The sequence below is a fragment of the Etheostoma cragini genome, chromosome 18, assembly GCF_013103735.1.
Source record: "Etheostoma cragini isolate CJK2018 chromosome 18, CSU_Ecrag_1.0, whole genome shotgun sequence".
Classification (NCBI taxonomy): domain Eukaryota; kingdom Metazoa; phylum Chordata; class Actinopteri; order Perciformes; family Percidae; genus Etheostoma; species Etheostoma cragini.
In genome coordinates this window covers 21,697,157-21,715,250 of record NC_048424.1, presented here as the reverse complement: position 1 = coordinate 21,715,250, position 18,094 = coordinate 21,697,157, and the positions used below count along the sequence as shown (strand labels likewise).

At 41.1% G+C, this 18,094-nt stretch overlaps 2 protein-coding genes across 4 annotated transcripts; both read left to right on the top strand.

Annotated features, from left to right (window-relative positions):
* The first annotated feature begins 4,224 nt into the window (after positions 1 to 4,224).
* Positions 4,225 to 9,217, top strand: pgfa (placental growth factor a). Of its 2 annotated transcripts, none has more exons than XM_034899956.1 (7): positions 4,225 to 4,464; positions 7,373 to 7,406; positions 7,485 to 7,681; positions 7,784 to 7,860; positions 7,939 to 7,968; positions 8,376 to 8,441; positions 8,567 to 9,217. In XM_034899956.1, exons 1-7 carry the CDS (start codon positions 4,399 to 4,401, stop codon positions 8,601 to 8,603), a joined length of 507 nt encoding a protein of 168 aa, XP_034755847.1. In that variant the 5' UTR covers positions 4,225 to 4,398; the 3' UTR covers positions 8,604 to 9,217. The 2 variants fall into 2 exon arrangements, with proteins under 2 accessions (XP_034755847.1, XP_034755846.1); XM_034899955.1 differs by having other exon boundaries at positions 8,373 to 8,441.
* Positions 9,218 to 10,621: 1,404 nt separating this feature from the next.
* On the top strand, positions 10,622 to 15,291 carry cipcb (CLOCK-interacting pacemaker b). Of its 2 annotated transcripts, none has more exons than XM_034899932.1 (5): positions 10,622 to 11,057; positions 13,007 to 13,157; positions 13,248 to 13,432; positions 14,022 to 14,993; positions 15,045 to 15,291. In XM_034899932.1, the coding sequence occupies exons 2-4, from the start codon at positions 13,049 to 13,051 to the stop codon at positions 14,934 to 14,936; spliced, it is 1,209 nt and encodes a 402-aa protein (XP_034755823.1). In that variant the 5' UTR covers positions 10,622 to 11,057; positions 13,007 to 13,048; the 3' UTR covers positions 14,937 to 14,993; positions 15,045 to 15,291. The 2 variants fall into 2 exon arrangements, with proteins under 2 accessions (XP_034755823.1, XP_034755822.1); XM_034899931.1 differs by having other exon boundaries at positions 10,642 to 11,049.
* The last annotated feature ends 2,803 nt before the right edge of the window (positions 15,292 to 18,094 follow it).

Genomic DNA, 18,094 nt, shown 5'->3' with positions numbered 1-18,094 from the left:
TTCTAGAATGGCTTGTGGCTTTAACATTTAACCCTTGTGTTGTCACCCCGGGTCAAAAAGGGACAAGCATTTGACATTTTCGTCCCTTTTTCAGACTTTTTTTTAGATTTCACTAACACCACCTTACTATTTTTTACAGCACTTTTTGGAATTCATGGTCAATAACACTCATTTATATAGAATTATACCTAACATTTGAGTTAAAAAAAAACAGAAATCATGAATTATTTTTGACTAATAGTTAAGATCAGAGGAACGTACAGATGAGTTTAGTCAGGAATGAAAGTGAACAATTAGATTTGCAAAGAGTGTTGTAAAGAATCCAATCTACTTTTTGTGGTAATTTGGTTAAAAAGAAACCCATATTTCAGATATAGGCATTTTTTAAAAGGTCAAATTTGACCCAAGGGCGACAGGGGGGTCAAAATGAAAAAGGAGCAACTCAAATATTTTATAAAGGAATCACCAATTAGAGTGCTTTTTGTGTAAAGACAGCTTATAGACACCATCCTAAACTTTGAATAGCATTCCCATTGCAGAAAATAGAAATCAAGAAGACTCATTTGTGCAACACAGCTCGCTGCCCATGATGTTTTCTATTTGTTCCCCTACTTAAATCTCTGAGCTATACATTTGCACAGTATCACAGGGAAATGTCATGTTGTATCAGGCCTGATATCATCTCTGAACTTCTTCCCAAAAATGTAGGAGGAAACCCTGGTATGGTTGCCAGCGATCATTCTGGCTCTAAATCCAGTAACAACACTGAAATGCAAATATATCACTTCCAAACCAAAAGAATGCAGTGTCAATTTATCCATGTGAGCTTTACCTGATAAATCAATGCAGAGCAAGTTAACCCATGGAGTGAACTACACATAGTTAGGCCAGTATGTAGCAGGAAGACATTAACTGGATCTACGTTAGCCACCGGAATACAACCCAGCCACGTTTAATCTGCCCAATCGTCTTTGTAATTATGCAGACATTCAAATCTTGTTGCACTAAGTTTAAGTTGGCTTTAAAACAAGTTGTCAGTTTTTAACTTTCTGTAAATAAATTTGATCAGAAGTCCCATTTATTGCACTTTTAAATATAACCCTTAAAGGGAATACATTTTCCTCATCTACTGAACTTTAACCGCTAAACTTATCAAGAAACACCAAACACTGGTAATGTGTGTGTGTCTGTGTGTGTGTCTGTGTGTGTGTCAAGTGTGTGTCAAGTGTGTGTGTGTGTGTGTGTGTGTGTGTGTGTGTGTGTGTGTGTGTGTGTGTGTGTGTGTGTGTGTGTGTGTGTGTGTGTGTGTGTGTGTGTGTGTGTGTGTGTGTGCGCGCGCGCGTCCCAGAATGGAGTTGGATGGGTTTGGCCTTCTGGGTCACATTCATCACACGGGGAGGGTCTGTCTGGTCACTGTGGGCTTGGGAACCAGTCTGATTACCCACAATGCACCTGCAGCCCAAAACTGGTAAAAACAAATTGTGGGAAATCAGATAAGAGTTTGGAGAGAAAAAATAGACAACAATTATTTGAGTGGCAAAGAAATTGAAACCATGTAAACCTATTCTGGTAAAACCTCAAAATACAATTATGAACCTGAAAATGAGCCGAATATGAGCACTTTAATATGCTTGTTGGAATCATTGTCTCAGTGCACATGTTTTTGTGACTTGTAGGTGAATAATGATGACTTCCAGCTCAAATCTGTGCTTCATCTGTTTCCATGTGATGTAGGGTAAATAAACAGACATATCAACACTCAACCTCTTACAACTCCAGAGGGATTATGGGAAAGAAAATAAGTACTTTGTTGCTCACATGATAGTTGATATCACAGGCTTTGAAGCAGAAGAAGTGCAGACCTCCTACCTGTGGATGCAGGCCAGTGTTGTTTTTCTCAACCATCTAGATAAAGACCACCTCAGCCTTGCCCATATGTGGAGGTACAGAGCTCTAAAGTCCCACCTGGTGCCGCTGGGAACCCCATCCTCCCTGGATGGAGACTGGGACTGGAGCATCAGTGTGGTTCCCAGAGACAGGAAGCAACAGCTGTCCGTCTGACCTCTGGCGAACAGACTGGGAGTCTGAGCAGGAAGGGGAAACCCCCTGCAGTGAGTGGGCGAGCACCGCCTTCAAGGAGCGTTGGCGAACTGTTCACTGCAAGACCAGAAAAGCAGTTCACATGCTCAGGATGTTGCCTCAGTGTTCGTGGTGGGTTTTTACAGATGACATCTTGAAGGATTTTAAATGATTATTATGTCTGTATTCTGCACTGGATTAAGATATCACTCTGATAGATTTGTGAACACACTCTCATTGAACTGCTGTTTGTCTTTTGTTTGGCTGTGAACCAGGAGTAATGCATGGAGTGGGAGGCGAATGTTGTGAGAGGAGAGGCTTCATCCATCTTGGTAATCTCTTCCACAGAGGCTGTTTTATGATACACAGCAGCCCAGTTATCCCGTAAATCCCACCGGCTGTGAACGCACACCTGAGCCTAGTCCTAATAAAGGTTGAGGCAGCTCTGTGCAGTATCACTGCACCATTAACCCTCATGTTGTCCTCGGGTCAACTCGACCCATTTTCCTATATCTATGTTCTTTTTACACACAACACTCTTTCGGGTGATTTTGATGGGTCATTTTGGGGCGTCTTAGTCAATTTTATAGCGTATGAAAAACAAATTGAAGTGTTTTTGAAATAGTATTGAGTAAAAGTTGATATTTTCCAGTCCGTGATTATCCATCAACATCCATTCCTTTAATTTTAGTCGAAATAATTCCTAATTTCTGCTTTTGTAAATCAAACATTAGGTATAATTTTCTCATTTATTGACCATAGATTCCAAAAATAACTGTGAAACTAAGGTGAATAAGTTAGTGTTACGTAGTGTTGAAAACGTCACAAATTGACAAACATTGGTTTAAATATCAGTTTACAATAAAAATCCATATTTTAGGGGTCAAATTTTTGCAGCAGCTCCAGCAGGGTACCCCTAACTTCCCTTTCCCGAGCCTCTTTAACCAGCTCCAACTGGGGGATCCCGAGGCTTTTCCAGGCCAGGTTGGAAAAATAATCCCTCCACCTAGTCCTGGGTCTTCCCCGAGGCCTCCTCCCAGCTGGACGTCCCTGGAACACCTCCCTAGGAAGTACCCCAAGAGGCACCCTCACCAGATGCCCAAACCACCTCAACTGGCTCCTTTTGACGTGAAGGAGCAGCGGCTCTACTCCGAGCTCCTCTCGAATGACTGAGCTTCTCACCCGATGTCTAAGGGAGACGCCAGACCCCCTTCCTGAGGAAACCCACTTCGGCCGCTTGTACCCTGGCATTAGTAGCAGACATAAACTGATGACAGCAGACATGTTACAGTATCTGCAGCAAACACGTGACTGTGCATAAATAAACATGACGGGGAGTAAATCTGAGACCTTTAGCTTGGAACCACATGCAGAAGTAGACCCAGGGTTAGCACTGAGATCCAGGGAGCTCCTCAGACTGGAGTCTGACCTTGGCAGACAGTCATCATTATCAGGCCAGGATGTAAAATAGCCGTGTTTGTGTGTTTTAGCTTGTGTATACAGTGTTTTTTTCATGCATATGATACAGTGATACAGTTTTAGATTTGTTGAAGTATTTGTTTTTCTGACCGCTCCTACAACCAATGTTTTTTTTATTAATTTCTGGGTTCATGTTGCTGTCCTGTGAGCGCATGAACCTCAGCCATGTTTTCAGGTAATCCTGTTGTTTTTCAAATATGTATTAGATAGATAGATAGATAGATACTTTATTCATGCCAAAGGAAATGTTAGTTTTGAGCTTAAGAAGTATAGGATCATCTTATTGGATAAGTATATCATAGGATCATTTTCTCAACACATCAAGGAAAGCCTAATTTTTCATTTTTAACTTAAAACGTGATAACAATAGCATTAACAATAACAATAATAATATGCATATTAATTAGCAGAGTTTGCAATCCCCTCAGTTAACTGCGCTTGATTTACTCAGTGTTAGGCTAACACTGTTGTTGTGTGGCAATGCAGTGAAAAGTTACTGTGTTACCCTTATTACCTCATATGCATTACCTAATATGCTTGATTCCTTGACATGAATAAATCTGTGTGTGTGCGTGCGTGTGTGTGTGTGTGTGTGTGTAAGAGTGAGAGAGAGAGGGAGTGTCATAGAGAGAGAGACTGTGCAACTCATCTTTGCTTCCCTTTCCATTTTTGATAATCAGCTGTAGGCTTCCATGTTTCCAATGGTTTGACCCGCGCTCTCCATCCCAGCTCGCGCGCACCGGGACAGCGCGCCTATCCAAAGAAGGACGCTGCTGGTTTGAATGTCTCAGTTGTTGCTGACCCGCCGGAGACGAGGGGAGGTAACGAGTCGTGGCCACCATGCAAAGTTTCACCGGAATCTGGCCCCTCTTATCGGTCCTTCTGCTGCAGCTGGTACCTGCGCAGGTAATCCAACCGATTTCAAAGCATGCAGTTTTGCCATGTTAGCTAAAAGCAGCGCTTCTTTTCTTGTTAAAATCTGAAATTGCAGATTTCTAATTTTCGTGCATTTTGGAGACGGTTGTGCCATTCACTAGGGCCGCAGGTGGGACTCGAACCCGCGCCGCTGCAGGACTCAGCCTGCATGGGGCGCACGCTCTTATTTGGGGGGCTAGAGGCCACTCTTTTTAATCATTAATCAAAGTGAAAAGGAATTTGAAATTCAACTTATCCCGTAATATTTTTTAACCCTCCTGTTGTCCTCGGGTCAAATTTGACCCTTTTTAAAAAATATCTATATCTGAATAATGAGTTTCTTTTGAACCAAATTACCACAATAAAGGATGGATTCCATGCAACACTCTTTGCAAATCCAATTAATCACTTTCATTGAATTGCAACGTTCCTCTGATCTTAACTATTAGTCAAAATATTTCATAATTTCTGCTTAATAACACAAATATTAGGGATAATTTATACAAATTAGTTTTATTGACCATGGATTCCATGGTGGTAGTGGGAAAAAAATAGTAATGCATTGAAAAGGTCAAATGTAAAAAAAAAAAAAAAAACAAGTGTTCATTTTTTTGACACAGGAGGACAACACAAGGGTTAAAAAACAAGCATAAAGGTGGTATATTTTAGGTAAAGGCTGCCTGGTCTCCTTGAGTCCACATGGGACTCCCATTAGCACCCCACATGAAACAGGGAAGCTAACGGGAGTCCCATTTTTTTCCCCGTGAGAGGACACATCTGTTCCACACTTGTGCAGACTTTTTCCACACTATCTGTATTTTGACTGGCTGTGTGCCCCCCCATGAAGATAACATCTGCATTTAGTGGTTCTGGAATTGTTTCCTGTCATATGCACAGATTACTGCCTGAGATGCAGCTGCTGCATGTTACTGATCCAGGTTGAGATAGAGAGGTGGACAGACTGTCTCTGAGAGCTCATGCTGCCTGACATGAGCCAGAACCTGCAGCTCCAGGTCCTGCTTGTCCCCCTGGCAAGACAGATCCATTCAGGATCAGCCTGCAGGGACACTGGATATCTGTTGCAGTCTGTGTGGGTGTTGTGTAGTTAAAATCTGTAAAGGTGGCTCTCATAATATTATTATGGAAGATGATTATACCATAAAGCTGTGCACATAGGATATGATATGTGCCTTGGGTGTGAGAGACATGGGTTCCATTCCCAATACATCAGCAAGTTGCCCCTAGTTGCTCCACAGGTGTGCAACCTGTAGACTGTATTTTATTAATATACAGTGACACATTTAGCAATTGTAAACCGCTTTGGACAAAACTGTCAGCTAATGTAATTAAGATTAATGTATCCTTTATTAATCTCACAAGGGGAAAGTACCATTTACACTCTATTATTATTACACACAGGTCTGAATTACACACACACTCAGTAGTTATGCATGCGCTGCAATGGAGAGATGTCAGAGTGGGGGGGGCCGCCCATGGAAAAGCATCCTGAGCAGTTGGGGTTTGGGTGCCTTGCTCAAGAGCATCTTGGCAATACCCAGGAGGTGAACTGGCACCTCTCCAGCGACTAGACCCCAACCACCATATTTTGGTCCGTGCGGGGATTTGAACCAGCAACACTCTGATTTCTAACCCAACTGTCTACGGACTGGGCTACTACCCTGTCGAAGACTTCTATGTCTGAAGTCTGAAGACTTTACATTTCCATTCTACATTTTTTAGCTTCTGTATATTCTGGATGTTTGAAGAGACACAGCAACTCATAATGAGTTAAAAATCTTACAAATATTGTTAAGGCCGGAAATAACTTTCACTGTGTCTAGAGATGGTCTGATACCATTTGCCATACCGAAAGGAGGAAGACTTGCAGGTCGGACTCAACCCCTGAGCCCCTGCGTTGAGGACTGAGTCTCTATAAATGGGCGCCTGCTCTACCAGAGGAGCTACCCAGGCACCCCAAATCTCTTCAATTCAAAACTAACCACTATGTATTTGCATGGAAGCGTTATGTAAGTTACAAAATTAGAAGGTTATAATGATAAGAGAAGGGAAAAGACAAGAAGCACACAGTGTTCCATTTTTTCTTCTTCTAACAAACCAACAGTTTTATTTATTAGCTCATCATGTCCAACATTGAGCAACTTCAATCACTTTAAAATGTTTATGCAGGATTTATGCTAATTACATGTTTAATGATGTTGTAATGCATCTGGTGCTCTTGTTAGATGAAGCAACACAGACTCTTTGGCACAGCTCACGTCCAGCAAACACAGTTAAAGCCGCTGTTGTCTCAGCTACGAAGCCTTCCCTGCGTGTGACATTTAGAAAACAACGTTCCCATCGAGGCTCACAGAGCGAGAGGGAAGCAGGACAGAGGAGAGGCGAGGAGTCAGAGAGGGATTGTTGTTACTGAAAAGAAAAAGAGAGCCAAGATCAACTTTGCACTCGTGTTTCTGCTCAATTTGGCGTTCAGAAATTAGGAACATCGCCATTGTGAGAACTTGGAAAAACTCAAGCTGTGTCATGATACCTTTCACTGCTGCCTTTGTTTTAACCCTGGTTATTGTGTGTAAAACTCCCTTGAGTGAAGGCTGCAACTATTCTTCGCTGTTATTCTTTTTTTGCTTCTTGTGATAATAAACCTTCTAGTGTTACATCAGATTGAGAAAGAAAGAGGGCTTTTTGTTGCTTTCACAGACAGTGGTAGGCTCCTAAAACAGTGCTGCATCATCGTGTGTGCAGTCATTTTTCTCTGCCACAAGAGGGTGACCTGCAACTGTCCAACGAACCCACTGCTACTGAAACCATCTACATCATGCTCATTTCTCACTTCATGTGTCAGTTTCCTGGTTCTCTAACATTCTTTTCATGCATTTTGCAGATTTCACATCCTCCAGAAAAAGGTCACTCAAGAGGTAAGGGCTGTTCCACTGAATAGGCATTTCCACCTCTGGGAAATGATTTGAACTCTAAAATTTCAACTTGAATTGTAGTAATGGCGTTCCAGGAGGTGTGGGCAAAGAGCGTGTGTCGCCCCATGGAGCAGTTAGTGGATGTTGAGCAGGAGTACCCTGGAGAAGTGGAGTACATCTACATGCCCGCTTGTGTCCCACTGTCCCGCTGCTCTGGTTGCTGTGGGGACGAGAACCTGGAGTGCCAGGCTACCCTCGAACGCAACATCACTCTGCAGGTGTAGCAAGATCTCTAATCAGACACGATTTCTCAGAAATACATAAAGAAGACCTGGTTGTCTTAAATAAGTGGCCCTTGTGGCATTTCTTTTGTTTCTAAGGTGATGAGGATTCATCCCATGGTATCTATGCACCATGTGGAACTCACATTCGTGGAGCATCAGAGTTGTGAATGCAGGTACTGGCCTAACTCCTTCTAATCAACACCAGTTAATAATTGAGATTTTGTAGCTATGTTTGTTTCTTCCTGTTGCAGAGCCCGTCAGAAACTTCTGAACGACAAAAGGTAAGTCGATGAACGTTTTATCGATCAGGCTTTGTTGTCCTACTGGGTCAAAAACTGACAAAAAATTAAAATGTTCATCCCTTTTCTAGACTTTTTTTTTTTTTTTTTTTTTCACTAACACCACCTTACTACCACTAGTTTCTACTTTTTGTAATTCATGGTCAATAACCCTCATTTATATAGAATTATACCTAATATGTGAGTTAAAAAAGCAGAAATTATGAATTATTTTGACTAACAGTTAAGGTCAGAGGAATGAAAGGGATCAATTGGCTTTGCAAAGAGCGTTGTAAAATCTATTTTTTGTGGTAATTTGGTTCAAAAGAAACCCATATTTTAGATACAGACATTTTTAAAGGGGTCACATTTGAATGAATTCACTGCAGTTTACTCTTCTTCCACAGCAGCAGTGAGTTCATCAGGAACAGACCTCGGAGAAGGAAACACAAGAAGACAGCAAACGGCTGTGGAAAGTAAGATGGATTGCCCCCCCCCTGAAAGTCAAACAATGTTGGTTAAAAAGATGGGCACAGATGTGTTTAATAGACATACCTACCAATATGAATGTCTTTAATTGTTAATTTCTTTGTATTTTCAGGTGCCAGTCCTCTCAAAACAAGATAAATCTTCACTGATTCACGATGTTATCCATAGTTTTAATCCGGAGGAGTGACTTTGGAGTGGCAAATAACAGCTCATCTGTGAATTGATCAACTCTGATAATGATAATAATACTAATCTTCTGTCAATACATCTTTCCTCATCCAGTGCATCATCAGCTATATTACCTTGTCCATGACATTTTTTTCTTTTTTGATTAATTATCAAAGCAGAAGACCATATCTGCAAACTCCTTTGATTATGGGCTGTTAAAAACAGCAGTTAGAGGCAGTTTCATTTTTCTTTTATATATACAATATATACAGTATATATAGACAGGATCCAACAGATTCCTAATGGGTGGATAGCTGTAATCTTATCAGTGGCCAGAGAATGATTTAAGGTCTTCATCCACCCTCAAGTGTTCACTGGTTAATATTTAGATTAATATGTCCAGAAACCTTCTCCATAACTTCATGTTCATTTTAAATTAATAGAGTGACTCCTGTAATAAAACTTATAAAGACGTGTAGCCTATGTGAAACTGAAAAAAGACATCATGTATGTGACTTTCTATAAAGTGTTATTTACTGATTACAGGACATTATGTGTTCATGAGTTTATTAAATAAAAGGCAGTTCAACTACAAGGGGCCTCCGTGATGCATTTGTAATCCATAGAAAATGTAACATGTTAAATTAGGACACCGAGAGGTCTTTCTCTGATTGGTCACAAAGCACATAACTACTGATTTGTGTTGCATTCACAGCCTTTCAGAGACATGAGATGATGAGGTGCAGTTGAATTTAACAAAGCTTCCTAAATTGTTTTTTTGCACATAAGAGGAGGATCAGGCTCGCTACTGACAAAAAGTCAGCAATCATTAAAGGATGTGACATCACAGACAGCACCCTGTCTAGGTATAGTTGACTTTATAGATTTCAAATGAGTGCCACCAGATAATGTAGCCTAATGTTTTCAGTTTTTCTACTACTATCGACCTTATGTAACATTCTCTTGCAGTTAATAAAAGGCCTATTGTGCTGCTTTTACTGTTTAGTAGCATTTCTTTCATGTCTTTCTATAGGCATGGATACACACTTTAATTAGAAACCTTGTAACCTTATTATTCATGCAATTCTTTTGTCATTGCAAGCATGGAAACACGCTGCAAAGTTAACCCTTGTGTTCTCTTCCCGTCAAAATGGAAAATCAACACTTTTGTTAACGCTTTTTATCGATGTTTTTAACTTTTTCTTAAGTTTTTGTCCCTTTTTTCAACACTTTTGACGCGAAACACTAACTTATTAACTTTAGTTTTACGGTTATTTTTGGAATTTATGGTCAATAAACCTCATTTATAGGAAACTATACCTAATGTTTTGGTTAGAAAAGCAGAAATTAGGAATTATTTAGACTGAATTTAAAGGAATGGATGTTGATGGATAATCACAGACTGCAATATGTCAACTTTTACTCAATACTATTTCAAAAACACTTCAATTTTTATAATATTAAATGTTATAAAATTGAATAAGACGCCCCAAAATGAATGAAAGTAGAGATTTGTACTTGGCAAAGAGCGTTGTGTGAAATCAATCATGTTATTTTGGGTAATTTAAAAGAACATTGATATAGGAAAACGGGTTCGTTTGACCAAAGACAACATGAGGGTTAATGTAGTAAAGAGCAGCATGAATGCATGTTAAAACATGTGGGTGAGGGGCAGTAACAGCATTTTGTTTAGGCTACTTTTTACATGCCCAGAGAAGACCTGCTCGGTTAGCATAGGTAAGCTGTCAGACAACCAGGCTATTATGTAATACAGCAGTACATTACGCTCCAGACCTCACGTCACTGGATGCACCGAAATCACATTTGAGATGCCGACATTGTAGTAGGCTACTGTACACCTACGTGCACACAGCGAACACGGTGTTCTTAACAGCGGTCACGTTTCCCTACTGCTGTCTGTGTCGGCCAATCAGAGGCCTGGAAGTCTGCTAGGTGGGCGGACGTAGCAACCCAAAGAATGTGACCGTGACGTGTTGTCCGGTACTTCAGACAAGGCCACGCCCTTAACGACCAAACACGGCAGAGTAAAACTAAACTAATATACTGTCTGTCCCTTATATTTTTTGCCGGACAGGAACAATTGTCGGTCTCCGAGTATAAGCCTATTTACCCACGGGCCGTCGGTAGGCTACTTTTCATTTTGACGCTGTAACGGTTAATGTCAACGGAGTCTGCCACCGTGCTCCGCATGTGACCGACGGACAGGGGCGTGGAAGTGTGTCTCGTGTATTGTAACGTGGAACAACGAGTTCTAAGTTAACGCAGCGTTAGCTGGGAGTTAGCTGGGAGTGAGCAGCAGCATCAGCAGCGACCACAGTGAGGAAAGAAGTCGCAGACACCTCGAGCCTGCAAGATAGAATCCCTCAGCTTTAAAGGCAGCCTCGGTGGAACAGCGCCAAGAGCAAAGGAGCTAGGTTAGCTATGCATATTCTTTTGTGTTTCATAAACATGTTGTGGGGTTTGTACCATAGACTGTATATTAATTGTCTATTGTTTGTACTTAACGTAAACGTGACCGGTTAACGCTGTAACGTTAGCTTTCGCATGTAACGCTAACCGTTAAGTTAGCCTCGTTCAGTCGGGCCGTCAAATATCTAAAAGTTATAACGTTACTCCAATTAGCTAGCTACCTTTCAATGTCATGTATTTGTGGTAACGTTAGACTATAGTTAACGTTATATTAGCCCCAAAATGACAAGGTGTCTCTAACGTTAGTAACTTTACTTTTTTTGTTTTAGCTAACGTTAACTCAATACTATTGGCTACGTACTCTTACGTTACAGTAGTTTGAGTATGACAGCTGACCTTATGACTGGTGTCTTTATTTTGCTAGCTAGTTGCGTTGATAGTACAAATTAGGGGAACTTGGGTAAGGTACTATACATGTTTGTGGAAGGCACTTATTTTTGGAGTCGTTAGGCAAAAAAAACGTTTTAAGGCCAAAAAATATAACAATCTTTAAGCATATTGTAATTAAAGAAAAAAATAGACTTCTCCTCCTTTCCTTAGCGTTATCTAGATCCTTTCTGATGTAGTGTGGTCAGAGAATTGACAGAAATGGACCAACAGATCCCTTGTTTTGGACGGAGACCAGTGAAGTCTGTTAGAAGCACTTTTCCGGTGATGGCTGAGTGTTACTGCGCAAACTCCAACTGAACTTGATACGTAGATGTGACGTGTGCAACCTGTCTGAAAGTTGTAGGTCTTCTGGTAGCTGTGCAAGAGAAATCTCAATCATACCCAATCAGCAGAGACAGAGAGCGTAGGTATATGTTAGTTAACATAGGCACAGGCTAATTACTACTAACTAACGTGCTAGTTAACATTAACATAGGCACAGGCTAATTACTGCTAACTAACGTGCTAGTTAACATTAACATAGGCACAGGCTAATTACTGCTAACTAACGAGCTAGTTAACGAGTTATTTGAAAATAAACCTAAACATCTAATGTAAGTCGAAACTGTCTGCATGCTTCTCCTGATAATATGGTTATTTGTCGACTATGCAAAAGAGAGTTGCGTGGGAATGACACAATCAATAACCTATTTTTACAAAAAAAATCATCTGCTATGGAGCCATAACGTGAGATACAGGGTCATGGAGCCTTGTAAACATTGTCGTGTTACTTTAGAAATCAACCATGGACAACATTTTCAAATGGTTCTAAAGTTATCCGCTGTCAAAAAATGAATGGCAGTCAATGGAATGCTAGCGGCGGGTGATGCCAGAGGCCTTACTAAAAACTATATAAAATAGCTTTCTTTTCACTGTTAGTCTCGTCTGTTGTTACAAGACCCTTAGGATCATCAAACAAAAATGACAGATCTTCAGAAACATTAAAAAGTTACACATAGTCAGTCACTTTAAAAATAAATACAACCAAAGCCTTACAGTGTTTCCTCAATGTTGATTTTTGTAGTGGTGGCCCGCCATGGCAAGATTTCTGCCGCCACTGTATCAGAAATAGGGCACACTCACAATTTTAGTCGCGAGTAAGTTTTAAATTACATAACGACATAATGCACCACCCTTTGGCTGCCGCTCACATTGCTTCATATCTTCTCTGTCTATTCATTTAAGAAACTGAAATGGCAATCAATAACACTCCTTTCTTAAGTTTCTTGTAGAATATGTATTAGATCACATAGTACTTTTATCTTTAAGGTTTTTAATCAACGGTAATTTTAGAGAAAGAGCAGTCCTATTGGCTGTTGGGCCAAAGATATCCCCTGACAAAGAGGGGAGGGAAGAGCTGCAGGAAGAGGTCTTGCTTACTACTCACTGCAGCTTTAATGCAGAACCTTTGTATTTATTTACATACATAAGTACACAACTACATATTTTGTCATTGCTGGTGTAGTTGCTGTGAGAGCTTGTCGAGCCGAGGACAGCGGGAGTGGAGATGAGCACCAAAAGGAAGGCTGAGAGTCACTCAAGGGCAGCAAACAGACCACGTATCATGAAGTCTGGCGTCACCCAGGCGGATTCAGAGAGAGACTCCGGATTCTCAGGTTTGACCTTGCTCTTGCCACACTTTTATGTGCTTAGATTATGAAGTATCACTTAATTGAATCCCAGTGTCCCGTCTCCCTGGTCCATAGATGCAAGCTCGGAGCATACGAGCACAATGGACAACACCGACTCTGAGGATTCACCCTGTCATGTTGTAAAGCAGGGAGCGCAGGCTTCTGGATCGGGTTCCCAATCCTCCCAGCTGGCTGTGGTGGGAGGGTCCTACTCGAGTCTTTCTCCCATGATCATCATGAACAACGTCCTCCTCAAGCAGGTACACTAAGGCAACACAGAAAAACCATAGCTATATAACGTTCTGTGTAGATGAATTACCTGCTTCCACTCAGAAACATGAACAAACACAAACTATGAACGCCACAGAACTTTATTTTATTATCCAGTCTGACAGTCAGTGAGCACAGTGAACTGGCATATCTCCAATCCACACTACCAATCCACACTCTGTACTTTGGTCCGTACTGGGACTTGAACCCGCATAATTTAATTGAATGGTTTTGGTTACAATAAAGTGTAGAAGACTCCACTGCTGACTAAAGTCTCTTAGGTTTATGTGACTACTGTCTCATGATTGTAGACCAGCGTCATGTCAGTCCCTGAAAGGAGGATTAGTTATTTGAGAACCACTGATTGTTGGAAAGGATTAGAATTCTTATAAACATTGACAGTTCTTTCTAAAGTACAACTACCAAATGTGCACACAAAGTTTATGGGTTTGTTGGCCTCAAAAAATCATCGGTTTTAGCAGGAATCTCTGCTACTGTATGTGGAAATCGGTGATTGTATTTATCATTGCATAGACTAATAACTGCCTTTATAACGCTTCTAATTTTGTGTTTTTGTAGCCTACAGATAATCCTCCTGCTCTAAAGACCTGGGGGTTAAGTCCCACGGTGGAAGTGGTCCAGCAACCTCAGGTGGTCTTCCTTCAGCCTGTGGTCTCTCGTCAAGCTTCCCCTGCCTCCAAAGAGACCTCCTCTAGACACAGAAGTCCTAAGAAGTATCTTCCAATCCTGAAATCCTACCCCAAGATTGCTCCACATCCCGGAGACCGCTCCAGTTCCTCAGGGAGAGGAACTGCCTCCTCATCTTCTTCCTCCAGCACCTCTTCTTCTTCTTCTTCTTGCTCCTCTTCTTCTTCGTACTCCTCCTCTTCTTTGGGGTCAAAGAGGGGTAGCAGTTTGACCTCCAACCACCGTGAACGCTGTCAGCGAGAGAAGCAGAAGAGAAAGCTGTGTGGTGGTGCTAGTAACTCTGGTTCAACCACTCCCAGTCGTCCTGCTTCCCCCAGCACCACGTCTCCTCTGCTCCAGAGCCGACTCTCGCTCCCCACCACAGAAACCAGTGCCAGCAGCAGTCCTGCCAGGGAGAGGCTTTCATCAGCTGTCAGCCAGCCAGAGTTTTCCACCTCTCTGTCTGTTATTCACACCACTGGCTCTCCTGCACTGACCGTCACCCAGGAGAACAGCTCATCGGGAGAATGTAACCACGGTGACAGTGATCCCGATACAAAGCGGAAGCGCTTCTGCAACACTTACAACATCCTTAGCAAATCTGGCCTGCTGCACATCGCACTCCGCACCAAGGAGCTCCTCAGGCAGAACCGGCGCACTCAGACTGACCTAGACCGCCTAAAAGAACACACAGACCTCTTCCTTCAGGCTCTGTGTAGTGGTGACACCAGCATCTGTGTTAGGCTGCAGGCCAGCCTTCAGGAGGAAGACAGAGAGAGCTGCTCAGACCATCTAAAGGCAGATTAGACCTAGACTAGTGCTAGGCAGTAATCCTTTAGATTGACCTGGGGAAAGGAGGCCAGGGTTTGGGAGGGGGGTGTGTGTATATAGAGACAGATGGACTGAAAATAATGTGCTCCACAATACACCCCCACCCCCAGAATCTGTGCTGTGGCCTACATTTTGGCTGCCTCTGGGCCCTGACACACCAAGCCGTCCTCAAAGAATTAGTGCTGATAAAGACTTTTTCCGTTGCCTCATGTCCTCCAAAAGTAGCACTGGTACCTCATCGTAAGGCTGTAGCTGGGGACCAGTTGGCCGCCAAACGTGAACACATATGTTCCGCACCTGTGTGGGAGGTAATATTTTAGTCAGTATTTGTAATCTATCTCCCTGTCCTGCCACCCTGAGCCTGACTAGGTCTATTCCACTCAAACGGCCTCTCTGCACATTGGCAATCAAGACCCTGAAAGATTTGGATCCAAGGCATGAATCAGTGAACATATACAAAACATTTTGTTAAATTGAAAGCACAATACAGGCTCGGAATCTAAAAACTTTATTTCAACCCAAAGACTGGATTTTTTAAACTTTTTAACAGTGCATGACAAGGTGTACTCATCTAAAACTGCAAGACATCAGCATAATGCTCATTGCTTTTATTTAATTAGTATTCAACAGTTTAGCATCATTCATGGTAGTCCTCAACGCTGTGTTGATACTCATCATTGATAATTATTGATACTGATGTGTAGCTTAACAGACATCCAGTTTGACTAAATTAGTTCATGCAGCTGTTATAATAATGTCAAATCAATGATTATAACAGGCTTATGTCACACATATAGAATGTGTCCAGGGCCTTTTGCCAGTCAGCATTCAGTAAGTAGACAAACGTGCCTAAAGTCTTTATTTTTTTTGTTCCTGCTTCATTCTTTTAAAGGCCACTTCCCATAGTTCATCCGTATTCATTAGTTAGTTTCTTGGGTACCAGTTCCATCATTTGTTTTTGTGTGTTTTCCTATGCACTCGTAGATGTAATTTAATGTGAGAATATTGTCTTAAGTGTAGACTTTTTCTGTTTTTAAGTTCCTGTCTGTTTTCACCTGTGTGGAATATTCATCATGTAACTGTTGCATCGTCCAAATTAGGAACAGTTATGGAGTTTTGTGATGCTTAATATAAACTGTTTGTATACTTTATAAGTTATGGCCTTAGCATCCATCCCAGTGTATGTCACAGAATTTTGCATTTGCACTAAAATAATGAGAACAGCTCTGAAGCATTTTCTGAGCAGAACCTAACGGCAGCTATGGTAGCTCGTTTGAGGCAGACTGCATGTCTTTTTAAATGACTTGAATTGCATTGTGAGGCATCATAAGCCACTACCAGTGTATGAATCATATTCCTAAAGGACAACCATGCATTTACATTGTCAATTTATTTTAAAAATGCATAGCGGTTTCCACTGTATTAAATTTTTTTTGCATATTCAGTGTCTGAATAATATTTGATCCGATGATGCTGTATCTAAAGTAACGGGTAATTTAGTTTATTTTCTCAGTCGTATCCCTTCATGTGCACTGGAGGGAGTTATGCCTTCTTCAGACAGAATCCGTCGACATTTTGATTGAAGAGGACACAGTAGCAAGTGATACGATGGTTCAACAATATCCACTGTAAAGGAATCATTAGGTTTTAGTCTCCCAAAGCAGATTTGATGCATGTTTCGGGTCACTGTCCTACTGGGAAACAATGCTGTGTTTAACAGTCTGCCTTCTGGCTCATAGTTTGATGTTTCACCGAAGAAATTTGAGGTCGTCTTACTCTGCAGTGCACCAGTTCCACTGCCCGGCCCAGATACACTCTACAATATGTTTGTGGTCAACTGGCTCAGTATCTCCCCTCTAAACACCACTATGGTTATTGTGCTAGCTGACCACAAATGTCTTCAAAAAATTCCATCTTTGAAAACTTTCGTTTTCCTGACCTTGGATACCTATTCCAAGTAGTGTGTGTCTTCCCACTAAAATGAATGTGGTTCAAGCTAATAAGAGCAGCCAAACTGGCTCTTTTTGCACAGACACAGTTTAGTTTCTAGCAACAAGATATTGACATTGTAGACTTTTCTACACTACCAATAATAATTGTTATTTTTAGTTTGAGGATCATTGCTGGTGTAATGTTATTCCAAAGAAACCTTGTTTGTTGGATATGATTTACGTCTCATTTTTAAAGCAATATATGGCCAAATTAATAGTACCTTTTTGATTATATAAGGAGGCGCATCACGTCGTGAATCTTGGATAGAGGTGAAAAAGAGAAAGACATATGTTTATTTTTTAGAGTTTTACACACTCATCTTGCTAGCAAACGTAGAGTAAGTGAGAAGTGTCTGCACTTGGATAACGGGCAATGGACAACACAAACAAAACAATATGTGGATTTTTGCAAACACAATTAATTAATAATCTTGATTCTTAATTTAATAAGAATACACATAGAGTGCTTGTATCATTTAAGATGAACATATATTTTTAATTACAGTTGCTTAAGAGATTTCAATACAATAAGACCAAGGTATGTCTCAGGTCACTTACTGTCAGTATATTTTATTTTTAAATAGATAAAAAAATATATTTATGGATTTCAATAAGCAATACTGCCTCAATAATTTTGTAATTCCAGGGTGAATTTTATCCATGGATGTAATAATGATTTTGTCGGTCCTTACATTGTAGTATATAGTTTAGACCACTGGGTGCCGTCGACGATCCTGGAGCCTTGTTTGGGGCAGGGGTTGGGTCCGTGTTGGGCCAACGGATTTAAGGTTTGAAATGAGTCGCGCATGCGTCACTTTGCGACAAGAAGCATACGAGATGCTAATGAGAGACTTTCTTTAACTTTCTATGGAGAGACTTCTGTAATGTAAAAACAGTTTTGAGCTAACGTTTTGTTTATTGTGATTTTTGTATTGTTGGTAATGAGAAAAGTTTATTATTTCATGGATTTCACAAATTTCAGTATGCTGTAAACCGTTTATATCTGAGCATGCGCAACTCACATCTGCACTCGACCAGAGCCGGTTGGACTCCTTCTTTAACTGTCTAATGGCGGTTTTCCACTGCGTGGTATCTACTCGACTCGCCTCGGGTCTACTTGCTTTTTTTGGTTTTCCATTACGA